The 22,562-nt window shown below is 42.7% G+C and overlaps 1 protein-coding gene across 4 annotated transcripts in view; it reads left to right on the forward strand.

Moving 5' to 3' along the window:
* TRIM67 (tripartite motif containing 67) overlaps positions 1-22,562 on the forward strand; it is a 37,092-nt gene that overhangs the window by 2,534 nt on the left and 11,996 nt on the right. The window contains exons 2-8 of one of the 4 annotated variants that reach the window (XM_068676833.1): positions 3,763-3,858; positions 7,717-7,839; positions 9,115-9,225; positions 11,285-11,444; positions 17,408-17,565; positions 20,560-20,698; positions 22,197-22,500. In XM_068676833.1, the coding sequence (XP_068532934.1) occupies positions 3,763-3,858; positions 7,717-7,839; positions 9,115-9,225; positions 11,285-11,444; positions 17,408-17,565; positions 20,560-20,698; positions 22,197-22,500 (1,091 nt within the window). The remainder of the gene's footprint in view (positions 1-3,762; positions 3,859-7,716; positions 7,840-9,114; positions 9,226-11,284; positions 11,445-17,407; positions 17,566-20,559; positions 20,699-22,196; positions 22,501-22,562) is intronic. The other 3 variants (XM_068676834.1, XM_068676836.1, XM_068676835.1) reach the window with 3 other exon arrangements.

A 22,562-nucleotide genomic window follows, 5' to 3' on the forward strand; every position in this document is an offset into this window, starting at 1 on the left:
TCAATCTTAGTGTGAAAAGGCTGGTGAAAGCCAAAAAAAAAAAAAGAAAGACTCAAAATTAACTAATCTGGGGACTCTGAAGTTGGTCTCCTGTGAATATTACTTTCCCCAGAACAATGTGCTTGGCTGAAAGTAAATATAGTGAAACCATGCAGTCAGACAGCCTAAATCAGCAGCTCGCATTCTCTTGGAAAAATTGCTCTGGAGTTAGATACTTCGATACACATGCTAGTGCCATGTCCCCCTCCTCTTACAGCGCGGGGTTTCATCCCACAGCAGCAAACTTCAGATGAACAATTTCTCTACTGACCCTAGAGCTGTTTGTCCAGAGCGCCCGCCTGTCTTCACCTTCAGGACCGTTTCCACCCACTTCTGCATTAGCCTTCTGCTCAGGCTCTTCAACTTCTCCATTGTCTGAGCCTCATGTAGTGATTTGGTGGGAAGTTACAGAGCGTGTGAACTCATCCATGCAGTGTTTCAGACCACATGGTGTGAATGGCATCTCCCCTCAGCCGTGCTGCTGCCCTTATGGCTGTTCAAGACTGGTTGGCCCCTGTTAATGGTGCAGGTTTCCCCATTACCCTGCTGCACGTAACCTCTCCTTTAGAGGTATGAAAAAGGGTGGAAAACAAAGAGGGCCCTGATGGCATGAAGCAGGGTGAGTAAATCCACTGAGTTAGGTGGGCTGTGTTATGTTCACTGACATGACTTGTGCATCTGGACCAACAGCTTGAGGTGATGAAGTAAAAGTACTGCCAGAGAAGTTGGTTGAGGCATTCAAAACAAGAACAGAGGACCTACGAATATGAGGAATGATGGTGGGCATGTCTCACCTCTGCACTTCCTAAATGACTGTGGACACATGGAATTGGAGTCTGCATGCCAGCTTTTATTTGCTGGTGTGAAGACTTGTGCTCCCCAAAACATGAGGGTTCTTTCAGCATTCAGTGCCAGGGTAAGCTTATCTAATCGATAGCCAATCTGCTGCTAGAGAGAGAGGGAAAGCAAGCTAAACGAACACGAGCTGTGCGCTCGAAAAAGGACATTGGCATTATCTGGTTCATTTTCTACAATCAAAGGAAGCATCAGTCTTCCATGCCTATCTGGATTTAATTACTCACCCTCATTATCTCCCTGTTCCTGTGTTTGATAGAAGCAGAAACTTGGCATCCAGCATCCTCACTTTTTTGTTGCCGGAGCAGGTATGATAGTAAAGACAACCATCAGCAGAGTACCATTTGTCAGGAGTTATTAATTATCATAGTCAATGGAGCTTGTAACGTTTCAGCTTGGCTTCAAGTAAATATTCTGCAGCACGCAAGACTGCTCGGAGCATACAGGGCATTTTATGGTTTGGTTGGTTTACTGAGGGCTTAGTCATGTAGCCCTGTTTGATTTTAATGGGAAGTGCAGGACCAGATGCCACTGCTTTGTAAGGTATCCTTTGCAATCGCTTTGAAAAACAAGGCTATTATCTCTAAGTGGGTTTCATAAATGGAGGTCTGGTCTTCTCCGTGGTTCCGTGCTGCAGCCGCGTTAATGCAACTGCTGTTTTTAGTGAGCACGAAAATTCCCTTAAGAGCCATCTGATCAATGACTTTGTCAAGTGTCTGCTCCAGTCCCTCGCAGTGGTAGCGTGACTGGAGCCGGGCATGACTGTGCGAATTGACGGCAGCGCCTGCGGTGGCCACAGTTCGTCTGCGTTGGCTTGGGTTTCTACCTGATGGCCACAAATAATTTTCGGCTCGTCTTATCTGGCAACATACACTTTGATTTGTAAGTGAGGGTTGATGTTGGAAAAGTTTTACTTTTGTCAGGACCAGTCCTTGGCTTTGCTGTGACAAACACTGGGACAGTTGTGCTGGGCCGGTCCTTGGCAGAACTTCTGATGCTTGTGCCCCCTGTTTCTTTCTTGCTTCCTCCCCACTGCTTTGTCATGCGCCAGTTCCACCTTGTCCTGTGTCAGCTGGACAAACCAAAGGCCCAAACACCTTGTGGGTCGGGTAGAAAGTGCCATCAGAAAGGGTGGGCTTTAAATCATGGTAGCCACAACCAGCACACAGGGGGCTGATCTGCAGTCCTGATTGGCAGGTCTGGCAGAAAACAGGGACCCTTACAAGGAGTTCGAGGTTTTTTTGTGGCCTCAGGTGGTTTTCCTATCAAACACGCTTGCTTTACATTTTTGTGAGGTGGCAGGAGTCTGTGTAGGAGAATATTAAATATTTAACTATCGAGCAACTAACACGGTAATTGTTGATCTTCCTATTACATTTGTTACAAGGGAGTTGTAGTAAAGCATATTTAATTTCCAGATTTGACACTGATGTGATGCCTACAGCTGGGCTTAAAGGGGAGACTTTGTGTGACAGTGAGGGAAAGGTGTGAGGATGTCTGCTTTCTCTATAATTCAGCCCCAGTTGTGGAGGATGTGTAGGGGACGTTCAGGCAGGAGGTAAGCCCTGAACCCTGTCAGTGTGAAGAAGTGAGCTGTGCCCTTCTCAGGGGTGGAGTAATTCACTTCCCTTCAGGAACAAGAGGGAAGCAGAGAATGAGTGGGGACTTCCAGGACTGCAACTAGGTCTCCTCTTAGGGCCTCATAGCTTTTGTGCCTTCCTTCATAGAAGGTGCTGTCTCAAGACACCCTCTAGTCCTAGAGCCAAAGAGACTGTAAACTTTTGGGGGTCTGACATTATCAAGAATACTTAATTTTCCATTTCTCCATCAATTATTATATCTGTTTGCTGAGGATATTACGTGGGCATTGGCAATCAGATGGTGGCCAAGTGTGACTACAAAGCAAACCCAGAGGAGAAGGTCCAACTGGTAGGACTTGGCACAGGAGCCCAAAGCCCCATGCTCGGTGTATGCCCTTGTGAAGAAGGCTGAGTATGACAGCAAGAAGAAAACATCTTCAGTGACACCCACAAGGAGACCCATCCCATCTCTCCATGCTACACTGGCAGAAATCTAATGCTGGATTTGGGCTGCCAGATGGAAGAGTGTGGTTTCTGTAGTCCCAGCCAGGCTCCAAGGAAGCTGCTCAAGGACTGTGCGCTCAGACCACGGGTTCCTGTAGATGGAGTTTCCTTCCAACCCAGAAAGTCCATCAAGAAATGTCTTGTTCAGTTTAGAGAGATTAGGTGCCAGCTGAGCAAAGGAAAAGTTGGCTCTCCGGTGTGTACTTATGCAGTGATCAAGTCCTCATATCTCACCTGTCAAAAGCTATCAGAAGAGGTTTTTTCAGCTTCTCCAGAAATGTTCACCTGTTTCTTGGATTGGAGCATGGAAAACTAAAGCCCCCAAAAGACATTGCTATGAAGTCTGAAAACACAGATTTGTCTTTGAAGTCGTAGGTTTGGTAGAATCTACTACATTTAAGATTTCAGGCTTTAGAAATAAAAAACCGTTTTTGAAAGCACTTGGAGATTTTTTTGGCATGACAGATGCTGCTGTGTAAGACTATTATTTCGTTATATATGTGGGTAGTTGTCTTGTAAAAAGTATTTTGAGTCACAGAGTCACTGTAATAAAGTGTAATGTGCAGACACAATACTTGACTGCCCCCACATGCATATTTCTCCTTTATTAAAACTTACTACAATTAAAATCTTAACTCTTCTCTTCAAGCACAAAGTCTGTGTGTAAGAATACATGTGACAGCACATAAACCTTTTAGCTCACTGTTAATTGTTAAAAGCAAGGATTAGTAAGAGATTTTGCATTTTATCTCTAATTTTTCCTTCTATTTTTTTTTTCTTGCAGGCACAGCTCTCTCAGGCTTTAAATGGTGTTTCAGATAAAGCAAAAGAAGCTAAAGAATTTTTGGTTCAGCTGAAAAATCTATTGCAGCAGATACAGGTATGTAGAATATTAGCTGTTGTGATAATACGTAATCAATAGAACTGAGTGAATAATTTATCTGATGACTTTGTCTCCTTTGCTGTTCTCATATTTCCTGGAATCGTCTAACCTTTCTTGAAAGTATTTGCTAGGCAAAATTACTCATCAAATAATGCCTGTAAGCCTCTTTTAACTTCTGGATTGTTTGCTGCTTATTGCACGAAGCTGATATTCAATACTGGACGCTGGAGCTGTGTTGATTTGTATTTGATTGAATCCAGCCTCCTGCCTGATGATAATTCTTTGAATTTAGGATAAGTTCTCATTTTTTACCCACTTACAATTTACTACTTGTTTTTCATCTAGCAATTTCTAAAAATGTACTAATTTCTGGATAAAATCCAGCCAACCTGTTTATTGGAGAATTTTTAGGAAGTCAAAAATAAGGAAAAATAAACTAAATCAATTTGGTTTGAAGGAGAAGATACTTCCATGCACATAATTGCCGAGCTTCAACAGTGAGAATAGGGCTCATGGTGAGTGCAATAATTGAGAGCACAAACCCCAAATGAAACAAGTTCTATTTTCAACCATATTTAAGCTCTGATCAGTGTTGGAGGTTAGGTGATCCTTAACTTCCTTCTCACCCTGCAGAGTGGGGCTGGGGATGTGCTGCGGTGCTTTGAGCTTCAATGATTCCAGGAGCGGACACTTGCTATCTGCAGCAGCAGCGCTCTGCTGCCGTGTGTTTTCTGTGCGATACGCATCATCTGCTCCACGATATGCCTGCTCATCTTTCATCAACAAGCAAGTCCTGTTTCTGTTACTAACAGAAAGCCAAAGCCCAAGTTCAAAAATCTGTATTCGGTTTAGAACGTAATCATTAAAAAAATGACACTTTATGCTGCAAATTATGGATTTGTACCACAAATGCTGCCAGAGCTCGTGGATTGCCACAGAGCAGCATAATTACCCACCCTCACAGCCTTCTGTGACAGGGTGGGAAGGAGAACAAGCAAAGACTAGGAAATTGGTTAAAGGAAAGAACATCTAGCTGAAAGAAACCAGCATGCAGCCACTGACTGGTGCCTGTCACGTGTCATGTTTTGGATGCAGTGTGAGGTTTTTCTCAGCTGACCTTAGCTATTTAAAAGGTAAATAGCTCATCCAGCCTAGTCACTTGGGCTTCTGACATTTTCCAAGGAGAAGGAGAGGTACCTGTAGAGAGCCATTCTTCCTATATGTACTGGCAGCTATTTTAGGCTGGGATAACTCATCCAAAACAAGTCTGTCACCAGTCTTTTCTTGAGTCATCTACCTCCATTAAAAATGTATTTTTTTCGCTCTTGAAACCCAAAGGTGGCCTATTACGACTATTTATGACTATGCTGTAAAATCCTTTAATGTGTTTCAATAAAATCACTGGCAAATTGCTCTGCTTAAGGGAGCTGCTAGAATTAGATCAAAAGACCAAGTAATTTCTTTGATGCTGCTCATTGCTTAAATGCTAGAGGAGGGCTTGAAAGTGGAAACAGTATCTACCAACCGCCCTCTAAAATTCAGGTATGTCTGGACACAAAGCTGAATGTGAACTTCACATGTTGAGCCATTCTCCAGCATCAGGCTGAATGAGGACATCAAATTTTAGCAAACTAGAACATAAGGACAAATCAGCTGCATATGTATTAGTAAGTGAAACAAGGCTAGGGTATAACTGAGTGCTAGATGATGATCACTCACACCATCTGACACGGCATGGTTTGTCCCATGACAAATTGCACTCTTCCCAGGTGAAGCCTGAGCAGCACTGACCGATGGCACATGCTGGGGATTGCTCCCAGTAGGCAGGTTTGATGCAGCCATGCTGTTTTAGGGGAAGGGATTTCAATGTATCATGAGCTGATCTGTGCCTTTTGGCCTTTGGACCAAGTTCTTGGACTGATTTTTGAGGAGGTAGGTAGATGTAATTTGCATGTAGGTACCCGGAACCATGCATCTCAGTGCAGGGTATTTCTAATAGCTGTCTTATGGTTACCACACATGCATACAGACACTACTCAGCTAAAATGTGTTTTTACACAAAGGAGTGAGCCATATGTTCATTTCATTATCCTGTTTCAATGCATACTGGACCAGTTAGCCATCCACTCTTCATCTCTTCTCTGAGCATGTCAGAGCTACCAGGAGCAGTGCTTTTGTCTTGCCTGGGGCAGTTTGCAAATTCATAATCTATTCTTTCTCCCGTTTTGCAGATCTGTTGGTTTCTCCTCGTCTTCATTCCCTTCCCCTTTCTGAGGTCACTTTTAAATCTTGTAGTCTTTTCTCTTTAGAAACTGCCTGTTCCTTCCTCATTGCCCCTGTTGCTTCCTTGCTTCTCCTTGTGGTCATTATCAGATTTTCACATTTTCCCATCTGCTGTAACAATTTCCTCCTTTCTCACTCGGAAGAGGCATGTCACCAAACACCCTGTTTGATGTGTGAACAGAAAATGAAGAGAAAAAACGATGCACCACAGCCATTTACAGAGTCAGGCTCTGTACACATAACAGTGTGTCAAGAGAAGCTTGACAGAAAGAAGCTTAAGAGTGAGTCAGGTGTGATAAAAGCCGAGGAGGGAGAGATACAAACAGGAGGAATCTAGAACAAACCTGTGAACAGTAACTAAGCTGTGTGGTGTCTCCCTGCTCCCCTCTCGCTGCCAGTGGCTAGGACCATGAAGAGTGAGCCTGCTTCCCTTGGACAGAGGAAGGGATGAAGGTGTTGTACTGCAGGGAAAGGAATGCAGTGCTGAAAGATTTGGTCTCAAAAGAATGAAGACAAAACAAATGAACAGAAAAGAGAACAGCATAAACAAAATTGCTGAGAGAAAGTAAGGAGTTAGGGGTGTGTGATGTGTGATGGCTTTCCACAGAGATACTTCTCCTTAAGCACATGTTTAGAATCATCTCCCTTCTTTTTTTTTTCTTTTTGTTGATTTGGTGAACTGGTTAAAAAGCTGACAGGACAGCTAAGCATCTCCTGGAAAGATGGAAAGAGGAGCTTGAAAGCTTTCTCCTTCTAGCCTCACCAGCAGATGAAGCAAGGGGGAGCCTCCCTTCGATGGATGTTACAGCACCAACTCCACAATCAGAGGGAGCCATCCCCTGGAGGAGGGTCAGCACAAGACACTTCAGGACATTCACACAGATTTCTACAGCTGCGGTGGGAGTCTGTGGAAGCGGGGTTTGTGCCCTGTTTTTTGTATAGGAGTTTATGCAAGGCTGAGCGATACCCAGGCGTTGTTCAAGGCTCAGCTGGGGTAGACATTGTGCACCTCACGTGCTGGCCCCTGCCTAGCAGAGAGTTTTACCACAGCATCAATAAAAGACTGCCAAGTGCTTGCTATTTGTGAAAAAGTACTAGAGGCAATACACAAAATCTCAGGAATAATATTCGTACTTGATTCATTTCTTGGTAATCAGCCTATGGATTGCATCCTGGTCCATAATTCTCTTCTAGTTGTCATAGTGTAGAGCTAGTGATTTCAAGGGAGCTACACTGCAATAATTATACAGTGGGACAGAACCCTCTTACATATATATATATGCATTGTGCATGGCAGGTTTAGATTTTACATTATGTTGTACTACATCTGCTGTCTGGAAAAGTGCCAGTAAATCAAGGTTTTCATATAAACTTACTCTGTGACATAGCATCTCACTGTTTTGTTTTATAGCATGTGGATATTAATGGTACAGCAATAATGAAATCAGAAAGGCAATAGGCATGCTAAAACCTTGAAAAGAAATCTTCTCTGAATGGAAAATGGTAAGAATGAACAATCGTGTAAGCTATAAAATGTGTTCTTTGATTAATATGTTTCTCGACTTCTTCTAGGAGAACGGGTTGGATTACGAAGCCTGTCTCGTTGCTCAGTGCGATGCCCTGGTCGATGCGTTAACACGACAAAAGGCCAAACTGCTCACAAAAGTTACCAAGGAACGTGAGCACAAACTAAAAGTGAGTGTAACTCTCATCAGCTATGAATATTCAGCTGTTGATACCTTGTGTTAATGAGCGTTTTGTCAAGTTCTGAGTCCTTTAATGCCGAACAGCCCAATCCTGAAGTCCTTCAGCAGGTTCCATCTTAGCAGTTTTATGGAAATGTGCTTATACACTTAAAATTAGGCCTGTACTTCAGCAATTTCTTGAGTGAGGCCATCATTCTATGTATCTGATACTTTGGGGCTCACTTTTGACAGCTGCTTGTTAGTGTAACCTCTGTGTGATTTCGATTGTAGGTCCTTCCAAATGCAAGAAACCCCTTCTGCCCAAGTAAATCTTTGAGGATTTTGGTTTCTCTTCAAGTCTCTGAAATTCAGACAGGCCACCACCAGATATTAATGCGCTACTTGAAAGATATTAAAGAGATGCTGTAAAGGGAAGAAAAGAAAGCTATGGGTGGTTAAACAAAGTGGCAGTCAGAAAATAGGCAAATTTCTTGGAAAGGGGAACTACATAAATGATTTTGAGATTTTACAGTGCTGGTAACATTAATGGCATCTAAGACAGAAGGAAAAATCAAAGTGAAAAATATAAAGTGGAAAACAATGAATAAAATCTACCTGAAGTAAGCATTCCAAAATCCCCGTGCTTAACAAGAACCAACATTTAGGACGTGCTTTTAATAGCATAGTTGATCCTGCTTTTCATTCCCATTAGCCTGAGGTAACTGTGGAGTTCTGTGACTGAACACAGTGCTATTAGGCCTAATTTACAGCAGAATCTAGTACAAAATCTGGAAGAAATGAGAGGCATTCTTAATCCTAGCAATGCATCTTCAAGCAGAACAGGATCAATGGGGAATTGTGAAGATAATGGCAGAGTATAATCTGCAAGAAGCTATCCCTGCAGTTATCCTCTGTAATATTTGCTTTTTAAGTCAAAGGTTTTTTGAAAGCTCAATTTTTAGTGAAAGCACGATTGTAAATGTGAATACTACAAATGCAAAAACATGTTCTGTGCTTTCTCTGCCCCAAGCAAACCTGAGGTTTGAGCAATTAATCTGCTCTGAAAATTGAGATTCCCTGTGCACAACATTTTGCCAAACTAATTATCGGTATTTACAATACAGAGCAAGTGAGTGTAGCTGATGGAGATGTGGCAATGGCCATATGGCAGCTAAATTAAGCATAGCTTTAACACACTCATCCGTTTGTTGCCTCTTCTGAAATAATTTTATACATTTCACTGTGAGCTGAGGCAATTATCAGGACTGTACTGATTGTTTTCCAGGTTGTTTGGGACCAGATAAATCACTGTACGCTGAAGCTACGTCAGTCAACAGGGCTTATGGAGTACTGCCTAGAAGTTATCAAAGAAAATGATCCCTCTGGGTTTTTACAGGTATTTTTCTTTCCAGTGTTCTGAGGAAAAAAAAATATAAATTGATATGTAAATCTAAAAATGGACTGCTTTGCTAATTAGCACCTTTCACCTCCAAGGTGGGTTCATTTTAACTCCTGTTGGTAATGTCTAAAAGGCCAGTTGCAAATATTGTTTCTTAGGTGCAAGCTTTTCTTTTTCTATACATTTTTAATATCACTAAATCTGATAGTTTTATTCCATCTTCTCTACAACAGACAACTCATTAGTGGTGTGTCCTAAGGTTTGAAGAGCTTTTAAATGTATAGAAGGCCCCTTAGAATCTGCCTCAGTAACTACTGAGTGAGATTTTATGGCTAGATCTCATGTAAGCCTACAACATGAAGGATTGATTGGCAGGTGTCTCTTCTTTAACATTTGACTTCCTCTGGCTCAGTTCCAGGAGCTGTGCAGCCTAGGTCCCAGGGAGGAAGCAGGAGTCTTTCATTGTTACCATTGCCAAGATTAGGGAGGAGATTGGGCAAATCATGAAAGGGTCAATTGATGAGAAAAAAACATAACAGTTTTACTATCCAATTAATTACTTTGCCTAATTAATCACATTAACTATTTTCCTTAATTCTTATTTTAACGTATTAGCTTTATTGCCTTATAAATTGCCTAAGAAGAAAGGCACATCAAACAAAATGATTTGTATGTGGCTGTCAGCTGAACAGGGCATGCTGCACACATGAATGCATGAGTGTCAGAGGGCTGTCACAGTATCCCTAAGAACAGGATGAAAATTAGCCAACATAAACCTATTAGCACTCCAGATTGATTGTTACTGTCACGTCTGGTCTCAAACAAGAGTTAGGAATGTGTGGTGTATGTTAATCTCAAAGACTACACAGCATTTTAGCAAGCTGTCAGTTGGATACTACAGAATGAATGCAACCTTTAGGTCTTACACACATGCTTAGATATATGCTTTCTTTTTGCTTCAGCTTATTTTTCCTATAACCTTTGTGACTTCGTTCTTTGCGCTCGCCTTTTACGTAAAAAAAGTACTTTTGTTTTTACATTTTCCTGGTTTATTTAACAATGATTTCCAGGTTACCAGCAAACACTGAAGCACTGCATTACTTAGAGCCAACTACTCCTGCAGCCAGGATATTGAAACGCAGCCAAGGGATCCAGCACCCCTGTAAGTGACTCCAAGGTTGTAGGAAGGCTGTAAGATGCTTCTCCACTTAAGGCACAGACTGGTTAGGAGCTGTTGGTGCAGGAGTCCAGACAGAAGTGTCTTACAGTGACAGTAGTGAGGAAGAATATCTGAACTCCTGCAGTACAGGAAAAATATCTCTGACCTAGACAGAAGAAAATTCTGCTCTCTGTGATTTGCAGGAATCTCACTGGGAAGGATTCCAGGTATCCAACTGGTGTTGCTGAACTCAAGGACAGTTGAGTTCATTGATTTCCTCAGAGCCAAGATTTTGCTTACAGAAGAGGCCATTGGGATCATCTTAGCGTGACTTCTGGCCTAATTGTCTGTGGGCTGAGCTAGAGCAAAGATTTAAAAATGAAATTGTTTTGATGTATTGATAGCAAGTCCATCATATTCTAAGGAAGTCTGGCTGACAACTTACTTCCCTCACTGTGAGAAATGCAAACTTTCTTTTACTTTTGATTTTTTATTCTTTCAGCTGAATTATTTGTGCTAAATGAAGGCACTCTCTGACATGTAAGCCTCTGTTTGTGCAACTGCTGTTTAAACAGGAGAGCAAAACGATACTGTACACAGCAGAGAACAGAGTTCACAAGTGCATGAGGCATTCAGAGACATGATACATAACAATCTTAAGGTCTTTATGAATGCAGTTTTTACTTCCCTATTCTAAGATTGTTTTTGAAAGGAGGAGACCAAAGGATACCACATAAATGGAACTCACCCCAGAATTACTGGATCCCATCTCAACTCTCATGCTGTCATATTCCTGGTTTCCTTGTGCTGTATCTCTCAGCCATACTGTCACTTCTAATGTCTTCCAATGTGCTGCTTCATCTGCAGTTTCATCATAAGCTTGATGCTGTCTTTCAGATTTCAGATGCTTTAATCAAACGTGTTCAGGTATCCCAGGAACAATGGGTCAAAGGAGCCTTGGAGCCAAAAGTGTCTGCTGAGTTTGACCTGACATTGGATAGTGAACCTTTACTGGAGGCGATTCACCATTTGGATTTTATTCAGATGAAATGTAGGGGTGAGCTTTTGTGATTTTGTTTTTCTGTTTTTCATGCATGTGTTGAAATTGCACTGCAAAGAGGGGGGACGCAGAGGGAGGAAAGAGGAATGACTTGAAATTGCTGGATATTTTAAAAAGTTTTCAAGCAAATTAAGATCACTGGGTGTTTCCGAGAAGGGTGTTCTCACCTCACATGCAGTGACCTGGACAGGCTCAGACAGTGATACCATGTGCCGTTGCATATTTGAAAAGATGAATTCTTCAAAATAGGACTGTCTGTTAGCTTTGGTGATTCAAAAGACATCAGCTGCATGAAACTTCATGCCATTTTATAGCACTCATAGATTTAACACAGTTAATCAAAATACCAGTTACCTCTATCTTGTCAGAAACAGCTGAAGTAGTAAATAAATACTCCCCCCCACACACATATGCTTCATAGGGAGAGAACCCCTTTGGCTTGTATTTGGAATGTGCTGCTAACAGTGCTCAGGCTTTAAAATAAAATAAAACGGGGAGGTGGAGAATTACAGGCAGAAAGTAGTTCAGTGCCTGTACTGTTCCTTGATTCCAGTTGTCAGAACGATCCTGAGGGGCACAAATGGAAGATGAGGTTAAGGAAATTATTTAAAAGCAGAAGCTGATGAACAGTAGATGCCATTGGCAAAAATATACTAACAAACATGTGCTTGTAATGCACGTGGTGTACACAGAGCACACAACTGCATCAGGATTAAGTAGAGAGATACATAGGCTGGCTAGATGTTAAACCCATGGTGGTCTCTGGGAATCAGGCCACTTTCTCCACTCAGTGGTGAATCAAGACTTAGTTATACAAGTGGGCAACAGGGTAGAGGCTGGCAAAGTTCATGAATAAGTTAAGAATAATCATGTAGTGATGTTGGATGTGTTTTTGTTTCTTTGTTTGTTTTTAACTCCAAATAAACATAAAGATTTCAGTTCAGTTTATCTGTTCTCCCTGAACCTGATTCTGAACCTAAGAGACCCAAGATGAGTGGATCATTTGGCAGATAAATCTGGGGAGAAAGAATGGGTAAACAGTTAAAGGCCGAAGTCTGCTCACCAGGAATGGCTTGCATCTTGACAGGAACAGGCTGTGTTAAAGAAGTTACTGAAAAAACATCTGCAAACTGCTCCTGAAATGCTTAGAGCTGTAAAGCAGTCAAGAGAGAAAGAGTATTGCTGATAAAGCTTCTCCAAATATTCTCGCATTTATCTGTTTAAATCAGTTTATATTTAATGCTGGCCATATTTATTAAATATATTTAGTACTAATCTTCCACCAGTCTCCATCCCTAACATTTAAAGAATTTAGCTAAACTACCCACTTAGATTGCTCATTAGCCACAGGTCACTTGAGGTGAGAGCAGCTTAGGTATTTGGCTTTTGGATGTTCATCTGGCTTTAAGTGTGAGGAATTAGAGACTAATTGAGTCAGATTCACTGGAGCTTTATGAGAGATAGTACTGTCGGTTGACAAACCCATTTAAAGTACTATCACTGTTAAGCTCTGGCACTGAGCTAGACGTAGCCTGAGATGCAGAGGACAGGGCAGGACTGCTTCTGCTTAAGCCTGTGGAGAGCTTACAGACCAGCTTGGGCAGTGCTCCCCAGCAGCACTGTGATAGTTAGTCCTTGGGAAGAGCTTTTCCTTGGGCTGTCTTGGCTTTGACAGAGCTGCAAATCTCGTTGGGTTGGTCAGTACAGATGGCTGGTGCATGTTGAGACCTGGCCTGGCTGTAGAAATGGTGCAAACAGGGGTGAAAATGCCATTTATCCTGGTCCCCATTACTGCAGATGCATAAGGGACTGCGTTATTCCCCCTGGCACTGATGTGTGCCCAAGCAATGTGTGCCACCAACTGGTCCTGAGCCAACATTTCTAGGTACTGAGCATAGTTAAGTATATGCAGTATATTTTTCAGTTTATGACTGACTACAAATCTATTTGTATTTGAGCTGCTCACTATCTGACACATTGACATTTTTGTTTCTGAAATTTGCCTCTATGGGCGTCATTGTGGACATATTTACCTCTATGGACATCAGCCAGCTTTGCATCATCTTCTCATGCGTAGTGGTCTTGCATCTCAAGACACAGATACTACAGAGTAAACAACCCAGCCTTTCAGTAGTGAGCACCCAGACCCACGAGGATTATCACTTTGCAGACTGAGAGGGAGCTGTTGTTGGTTCTGTTTTGCTATTTGTAGCAAAATCACCCTCAGGACTTGTATCCTTCTGAGTCGCCAATTCCACACACAAAAAAATCTGTCTCTTCACATCTGCTCTTCTTTCTTGAATCTCACCTGCCCCAGCACACCGAGTCATCGATCTTTGCCAAATGTTTGGTGTTGAGGGGAGTGTTACTGACTCACCGTATGGATCAATCTGACAAGAGTAGATACACTAAAGACATCAGAGACCGTCTGTAAAGGGATTTTGGGGGGAGCCTCAGAGAACAGGGCCAATGTAGCTTTTCCAGCTGCGTGCTGTTTCTTTGCAAATGGATTGCGATGTAAGGTCTGTAATATTGTTATCGATGCTTAATGCATGACTGAATTTCTAATTTTTTTTTCAAACTCTGGCCTCATTCAACCTCAGTGAGCTTGCATGGGTCATTTAGAGTGAAAGCTTGCTTGTAAGTAAACATTGATTCACTGTGTTAGACAAAGAAGAATGAAAATGAGAACAAATCACATTAGATTTACTCTGATGACTTGTTCATGTACCTTACTGGTGGATTCTGTGTAAGCCTATATCTAAGGCCAATCTCAGTGAATAAAGATCAGGGAGTGTTGTTTTCTTTTCTTTTTATGGAAAGAAAAAAGCAATTCAGTACCAAATTAAATGTGCAGGGAGCAGAAATGTGATAGAAGCAGAAGCAATGCTTAAGCAGTCATATTGACCGAAGTGTCTCACTGATTCTTCTTTGGTAAGGGTCCTGCAGTCCCCTGTCTAGCTGACCTGCTGAGATACATGTGCAGCTCTAGTATTTGCTGGTGTGCTGAGCTTTCCCAAATCTCCTTCCTCTGTCTGTGTTTTCTTCTTTTTATTGCTTTTTCTGAGTGCCTTGGCATGAAATTCCTGTCTTATTCAATGATTAGCTCATTGTTTACAATGCATTTTCTCAGTTCAAGCTATGGACACAGGCAAATAATGTGTTTGAGGTTTGCTTAGTGCAAACAGTTGGAATTGCCATGCAGTCTTGGTTTGTTGTAAAATGTAGACCAGGTTCAAAACAAAAGAATGTAGCTACCTGCCAATTTTCTGTACCACCTCTGAACAGTCATTTGTATCCACATGATGACAAATAACAAGCAAAATCTTAGAACAGCCTTACTCTACCCTAAGAGAAGATCAACTGTGAGATGCATTGAGTAATGTGTTTCTGAAACTGCTGAGTTGACATTAGGCATCAGTATCACATTTCTTAGCTAAGCATGACCTGCGTGTAGCACTTCTACAATAGCAGGACATTATTCAAGCTCATTAATAGGTCTTGCTGTGCCAATGCAGTATCACTTCTCCCTTTATATTTTCATTCCTTTCCTTCAAAAACTCTCTAGAGGACTTTTAAGTTGAACAAGAAGTGGGACAGCACTGTTATTTAACATCTGAAACTTCTTTTTTTTTTTTCCTGATAGCCTATATTTGTCTTTTCCTAGCGCTGTCCCATGGCTCTTCACTATGAAGTGCATCCCCGTGTCCCACTTATTCAACTCCCTCTGTACTTTCCTATGACTTTTACAGCAAGAGTTCACCCTCTTTCCTCCCAAAGGGAGTCCGAGGTCAAGATAAATCTCCGACCATCTGTGTCCAGCTGCTCCAGGAGGGCGAGTGCAGCAGGCGTAATCCAGCAAAGCTGGACACCTGCCTGGGGGGAGCTTCTTATCCTGTCCTGGGCCACTGTGTGGCTGTGCAGCACAGAGATTTGGGCGCTTGGTTGAGGAGTGTGGGAGTGCTGCCTTGTTGCGGGAAGCACGGCCGAAAGCACGACAGACACACAGTAGAGTCAGATCATGCTCCATTTTATTGCCCGAATAGCCTAACTTTTATAGAGAACTTAACAGGGGTGGACAGTGTTTCACACAAGATTATTGGTCAAAAGCACTCAGACAAACAGCTGCAAGAAAACAACCCCACCTGCAAGAAAACAACCCCCTTGTGATTAGCAGTCACATAGACCTTGCCCTTGAAGCCAGCTACTGGTAACAATATTTTTCTGAATTCCTCAATTGGGCGATGTGGGAACACTGTCATGGGAACTTCTCATAGTTGCCCTGGTAGCTTGGTTTGCTCAGCTACAGCAAGCCATGGGATTTTTGCTGTTTCAAGAAATCCCTCAACACTGCCTATTTTGCACTGAGCTTTGTGAACGAGGTTTTCATGTAGTTTTGCCAGAGGGAGTCTCAGAAGGAGGGGGGACCCAGCAAAAGCTTCCTGAGAGAGTTAGCAGGGTAGCCAGAGTGGCAGGAGTGGGAGTGGTGGCTGATGCAGCCCTGTCTTCTCCCAGGTTCATCAATCACTGAAAATACACATGCTAACAAACACAAACAAAACCCTAAACTAAAAATGGTTTGTTTAAAATTCACTTTACCTCTGCATTCCTTGCTGTCATTTTTTTGGCTCCTGTAATGCCATATTTCTGTTACTTTTCCAGACACGGTGCCTTCTAGAGAAAAGTCTGAACTTTTTGTGTGGAAAAAAACAAGTAGGTCTTTATATATGAGACCCTCTGAATCATCCTTAAATATCAAGGAAAAGCAGCAAAGGTTTCTATTGTGTTTTGTTTTCAGAAAATCCTTTAAGAGCTAGTTTATTGAGCTCCTTTGTTACAGGCCACACTCATTCTGTTGGGGTAGGGTGTTGACTTTTGTCCCTTCCAACGTGGGGGTGAAGCCTTAGCCTCCTGACGCAGTAGGGAGCATTTTCCCCCTGTTTTCCCACAGACAGTTTGCTGCACGAAACATGAGCAGTCCTTTTTATGCTGAGAGGTTAAATAGGACGAAAGGAACAGCTCAAGGGCTTAGCTCTCTCACAGGCAGGAGGAGGAGAATAAACTAGAGGCTCAAAGTGGAGTACATAAAAGAAGAGCAAATTGACATTGTTAAGAGCTCAGTCAATGAATGCTCAGAGCACTCAGCTCCCTGCAAGATGCCATGGAGCTCTGCAGAAATGATCCTAACGCTGAAATTAAGCCTTGGGCAGAAGACGAGGCAGGGCCTGTGCGTCACGTATATCTCACTTATCCTGTGTCATTTCAGTCGTGCACAAGACATGTGCCAGATCTCTCCAGGAGACTGAAATTTCACTTAATAATTTCCAGCAAAGGGCGAACAGTGAGAGTTCAGGTGTGCGTGGTAGAGAAGGTGTGGTGGAGGCCTCTTCCAGAAGGTGTGGTGGAGGCCTCTTCCCAGAGGCAGGCCTGAATGTTGTACTCAGTTTACTTTTATTTTTCAGGCCTGAATGTTGTACTCAGTTTACTTTTATTTTTAAGATGCTGCTCTGGTCAACAGCGTCTTGTTGTGTTTTTTTTTTTCCTGGGAAAGTCAGTAAAAAAGCGTGTCTGCAGATAACTTCAAGGCTCTAATTTCCAAAAGGACAGAGCCACAAGCAGTCTCCTGTGACGCAGAAGCTCCTTTGGCTACCTGAGCTGAGGGATTTAGATAAACGTTGCAATTGGAACAGTTTCCAAATACGTTTTAATTTACATATTTCTGCCAAATGGTTTGCCTAGCCAAGTAAAAACATTTCATTATATCATTTTTACCAGCTTTTGTTTCAACGGCCATCTTCGGGAGTTGGACTGGATGATCTTTAAAGGTCCCTTCCAACCCACACCCTTCTGATCCCCCCCCTACCATTCACTCCCCAGGAGGGGAGGGAAGCAAGTGGTTGTGGTCCTGCTCCCAACACAGACTGAGGGGGTTGGGCAGAGCTGCACTAATCTGTACTCAGTTCCTGTTACAGTGCCACCCGTCCCATTACTGCAGCTGGAGAAGTGTTGCACCAGAAACAACAGTGTGACATTGGCCTGGAGGATGCCACCTTTGAGCCACAACCCGGTGGAGGGTTATATCTTGGAACTTGATGATGGAGATGGTGGCCAATTCCGAGTGAGAATTTCATTCAGCATTTATTTGTGTTTCTTTGTATAAAAGTTTCCCCAGGATATGAATTTGTGTCTGTCTGAGGGTGGGGAGAGGGAGTAGGGAAGGTTTGGTTTGTCAAAGCATCCCTGGCTTTCATTGCATGGATGTAGAAAGCTCTGGATGTGGTTTCTACTCCTTAGAAGGAGCCCCAGCTTGGGCAGGAATTTGGTTGAAGCTCTTCCTGGGCAGCTGGCAAAGAGGCCTTGCTGAGGTGAAAGGTGGAATTTCAAGTCACTAGTGTATCTGCTGTGTGTCCTCCCTGGAGAACACTCCCACAGAAAATCCCACACCAGCCTACAGGGACTGGAAGTGCTTCATGCCACGGAGCAAGGATTTCTTTGAAGCCCCTACTCTTGTCTGTCCATATTGTCTTCCCTTCCAATAGATGAAATTCTTGGTCCAGAAATGCTTTTTTTTTTTTTTTATCCTAGTGTTCAGATTTAAAATAGGATCCTGCATAAAAATACAGGATTTCTAATATTTTTCTCTGAGAGTGGATGATATGAGGCTGAGGGAAGTGTTCCTCAGACATGCTGCAGTGGCCTCAGTAAGTATGGGAGGACATCCTGAGTGCCATCCTCCCAGACCTCCAGGGTGATTCCACAACTGCTCACTCATGCCTGTGGATGCAGGATACTTTTGTCCCCTCCCTCCACATCTGAATAAATGAACCACAGAAGTAATTCAACCATCTTTCTGCCAGCCATGTCATGCTGGAAGCAGTGGTCTGCCTACCACAGACAGGATTGCTGCTACTGTTCATACTTCTGTTACTTCGGGACCAGGCTAGGCTGATGCGTTCCCCAGGGCCTAGTGCCTTGAAATCATTACTACAGAGCACATCTGCTGTCTTCACAAGGGAAATTGTGCCTAAAATACGCAATGAGATTTCTTTGGGAGCTGTAAACTGGCTTCCCACCAGAAACCTGAAGGTTAGTAAAGCTTAGTAGCTAGTTAAATAGCCTGGAGCTGGCCCACCTAAGGAACTGCCTCCCCGTACCAAACCACTACACCACAGCCAGCAAAGGCACCTGGTTTGGATGCCCCTCATTAGAAAAAACAGCAATGTTGGCAGGGTGTTTTGGAGAGGGCACTGTGTTTCTAGAACTTCTCCCCAATTCCTTGGTCCAAGTATCATTTGTGAAAAGGTACCTTTGAGAATGACTGGCCAGAAGCTGCTGACAGAGTTAATGTTAGTAGGTGAGAGCGGTATCTATCCGTGTGCAGTGGATGACGTGCGACACATTCCAGTGTCTTGGATAAACCATTTCAAGTGTTATTTACATCTAAATTTCTTTAGATGTTAGATGTTTAGATGTTTAGTTGTGCATAGACAAGATTTCAGGGTGTGCATATCCAAGGTGTGAATGAGCCTTGGTCCATTTGCGTGTGGCGTTTTATAACTGGCAAAGGCTTTAGGACTGCCAGTGCTGCCATGTCAGGATTTTGGATTGAAAGGATACAATACGATCTCAATCCCTAAAGCTCAAGGTTCATGGTTTCTAAGTGAAACACTTTGTTTGCTGGGGTAGGAACATCCTCAGTTTTACCCACGGAAAGATAAAATGCAGGCTTCTCAGAAATCCCATTTCAATAAGAGTTTGCTGACCATTTTCCTGAAGGTTTATATATCTGAGAGCAGTGATACTGACTGCACTTCATCAATTCTTGATGAGTAGATTTTTAAGAATGTTTCTTTTTTCCCTTTGTAGTGGAGAGCATCAGTCTGAATAAACACAAGCAGTGGTAAGACTATGGTGAAACAACTGTAAAAATAGATGGATTGGAAAATGTGAGAGTTGTCCTACAAATACAATGTTTTGCACAGGCAGCATATTTTATAATACAGAGATGAAAAACTGTTCTGTTGAAACTCTTTCTCTCTGTGAAAGTTCAGAGGCTAGCTCAGGACTCAAGAGATTTTGTTATTGTGGCAGCCACCACGGTAAGCAAGGTGGACAAACACAAACCGTGCCATGTACTTAAGTAATCCCTTTCTTATTCATCACATACTCCATTCACTTCAGGTTCCTATCAAAGAGCTTTAATCATCAGGACTGCTTCTAGGCGTATACTTAAGTGTCTTAACCTAACTGGGGGCTGAGTGCTCTGCTTACTCACAGCCTTAAGCTGTTTACAGCCTTTGCTACCACAGATCTGTGGATTTCACAAAATAAGAGAAATCAGAGGTGAGAAAGCTTGGGAACTGTGGCTTTCAGCCTGCTGCCGAACAGGATTATTTCCTTTTCTATCATTTCCTATTGCTGTATTCAGTTTTCCAATAAACATGAGGTTTCTAGGCTTCTTTCAGTTCATCACAAACTATCATCTGATCCTGTTATTTTGCCTAGCTTTTCCTCCTCCTGAAATATTTTGCGTTATGCAAGTGCTTGCTCTTTAATAAATCTTTGCAGACTTTTATTATGTCTCTGCTGTCTAGTTGGTGTTTCATCAGGTGATGCATGTGATCCTAATCTTCAGGAGACTGGATTCTTCTGTCTCTGTCTTAGCAGGTTTCAAAATTATGTATTAATGCAGGCATGAGACAACCTTTCCAACAGAATTAAACTGTGCTTACTTGTTTTTTATTCCTCCTTTCCCCCTTTTTATGGTCCTATATAAAGATAAGAATGGCCATGGTGGTTGAGATTCTAGGACTACTGCCCAAAATAGTGTTTTCGAATAGGTGTTTAGGAAAAGAGGATAAAAAGTAAAATCTGTGTTCCCTTTTTGCCTTCACCTTAGTGTCTCCAGTGCTGACCTTACTTGGTGTCTCCACTTCTGTAGCTATGCATGTTGTAACAGCCTAAACTCTGCATTCACTAAAGCCACAAGAATTTGTTTACTTGTGATTTCTGTTTAGAAGTCTTAACGTGATCATGAGACACAGAAACAGTTAAACTGTGTCCCTCTTTCTTTCTCTTTCTCTTTTTTTTGTTTGTTTTTTGGTGTGTTTAGGAAGTATATGTTGGCAAGGAGACTCTCTGCACTATTGATGGCCTTCATTTCAACAGCACCTATAATGCAAGAGTCAAAGCTTTTAATTCATCAGGAGTTGGTCCTTACAGCAAGACAGTTATCTTACAGACATCTGATGGTGAGTTTGTTTTTCGCCAGTTTCTAAAGCAAAAGCTGCAGCCCTCAGTGTTAGGACACTTGCATCCCATTATATCCACTGATACATGTGGGACTTGCTGGCACGGAGATTTTGGATCATCTCAGTGGGGAGTCCAGGGACTGAGCTGTCCTCCAGACGTGCACTTCCAGGTCAGGGCTGAAGAATGCAGGGCTGTGCCACTGCTGTCCCTGCCGTCCCTTCTGCATGTGAGCTAAATGACTGCACAGCATTTCCAACAAGCTGTACGCACCTTTCTGTGTGCATGCTTTTCCAGTGCTGATTGAAGCCAACCCACCTGCAGGTGACCGATGCTGCTGAGAATACGTGCAGAAGACAGTGCCAAAAAGCCACCCGCAGCTGTAGGTGTATTCTGATGGCTGCTGCAGTGCACTTGGGTGGAAAACAGCCTGCTATCTCGGGGGGGGAACAACCCAGTCCTAACTTCACTAATGATAAAATTCAAGTAGGCCATTTCTTTTTGCTTTTGGGGGATTTTCCGTTGTCAGTAACACTTCAGGTTTCAAATCTGTGGTTTTGTTTGGTTATGGAAGTTGGATGTCCAATTAGGGTCTTTATTTGTTGTAGCATACAGAGGCAGTTATGCAACACACTGGATATTTTGTATGCCATGCTGTCTCCACTTTTACATTTATCTTTGGAATCTGTGTTTTTCCTCACTACTGCTTCAATTTCAGAGCAAGGTTTGATAAGACAGAGATGGGAATTTGTGCTTGTTCCTCTGTAATTACACTTGACATCCACAGAGGCATTACAAGAAGTTCATCTTCAGTAATGATATTGTAATGAATTGAGAAGTATGTGCTGTCCTCACTTCAACTTTTATGCTGTGTTGCCAAAATAGGCCAGTGTAAATTATTAATACTTTAAGAGCTTTTTCTCTGTTTTTTTTTTTTTCTTTTTTTTTTCTTTTTTTTTTTTCCCCTTCTTTGATAAACTGGTGAAATCAGCCCTTACCAGCATGGACACAGAGGAACTCTGTTTTTATTAGAGACAATCCTGAACCAATTCACACTTGTGAGCATTTTCTGCATTACGAAGAAGACTTCGTTTCCTCTATGATTTTCTAGTTACTGTATGAGAATAGCAGGTCACTGCCCTTAGAAGCGTCCATTCAGAGACGCAGATGATATAAGGCACACGAGTAATTTACACTTCCATAGCACCTTTCAGCTGCCTGAACTGAAAAATGCCTTTCAGGTCTTCCTGGGTTATGCAGATTGCATGAAGCTCTCTTTTCTTTCTCACTCAGTCACGAGCAGTCACCCCGAGCTGGGTCTCAGTGCAAAGCAGTCCTGTGTAACCTCTAGGATAATGAGGAAAGATCATCCTTGTTACTTGAGAGTGCGGTGGGGTCTTTAGGAAGGCTGATCCTTGTTCTCCTAGTGGAAGTAGAGCATCCGATGGGTGTGTACAGCCAATTCTGTCACAAACCTGCATCTCCTTTTCCCCTGCACAGTGGCGTGGTTCACCTTCGACCCCTCCTCAGCTCACAGGGACATCGTGCTGTCAAACGACAACCAGACGGCCACCTGCAGCAGCTACGATGACCGGGTTGTTCTGGGCACAGCCGCCTTCTCCAAGGGCGTGCATTACTGGGAACTGCACGTGGATCGCTACGACAACCATCCCGATCCAGCCTTTGGCATCGCCAGGATTAACGTCGTCAAGGACATGATGCTGGGCAAGGACGACAAGGCTTGGGCCATGTACGTTGACAACAACCGCAGCTGGTTCATGCACTGCAACTCTCACACCAACCGGTAAGCACCATCTGCACAATTTTCTCCTTATCGGTTGTTTTTTTCTCCTTGTCATCAGAGGG

Source organism: Anas acuta, chromosome 3 (genome assembly GCF_963932015.1).
Source record: "Anas acuta chromosome 3, bAnaAcu1.1, whole genome shotgun sequence".
Classification (NCBI taxonomy): domain Eukaryota; kingdom Metazoa; phylum Chordata; class Aves; order Anseriformes; family Anatidae; genus Anas; species Anas acuta.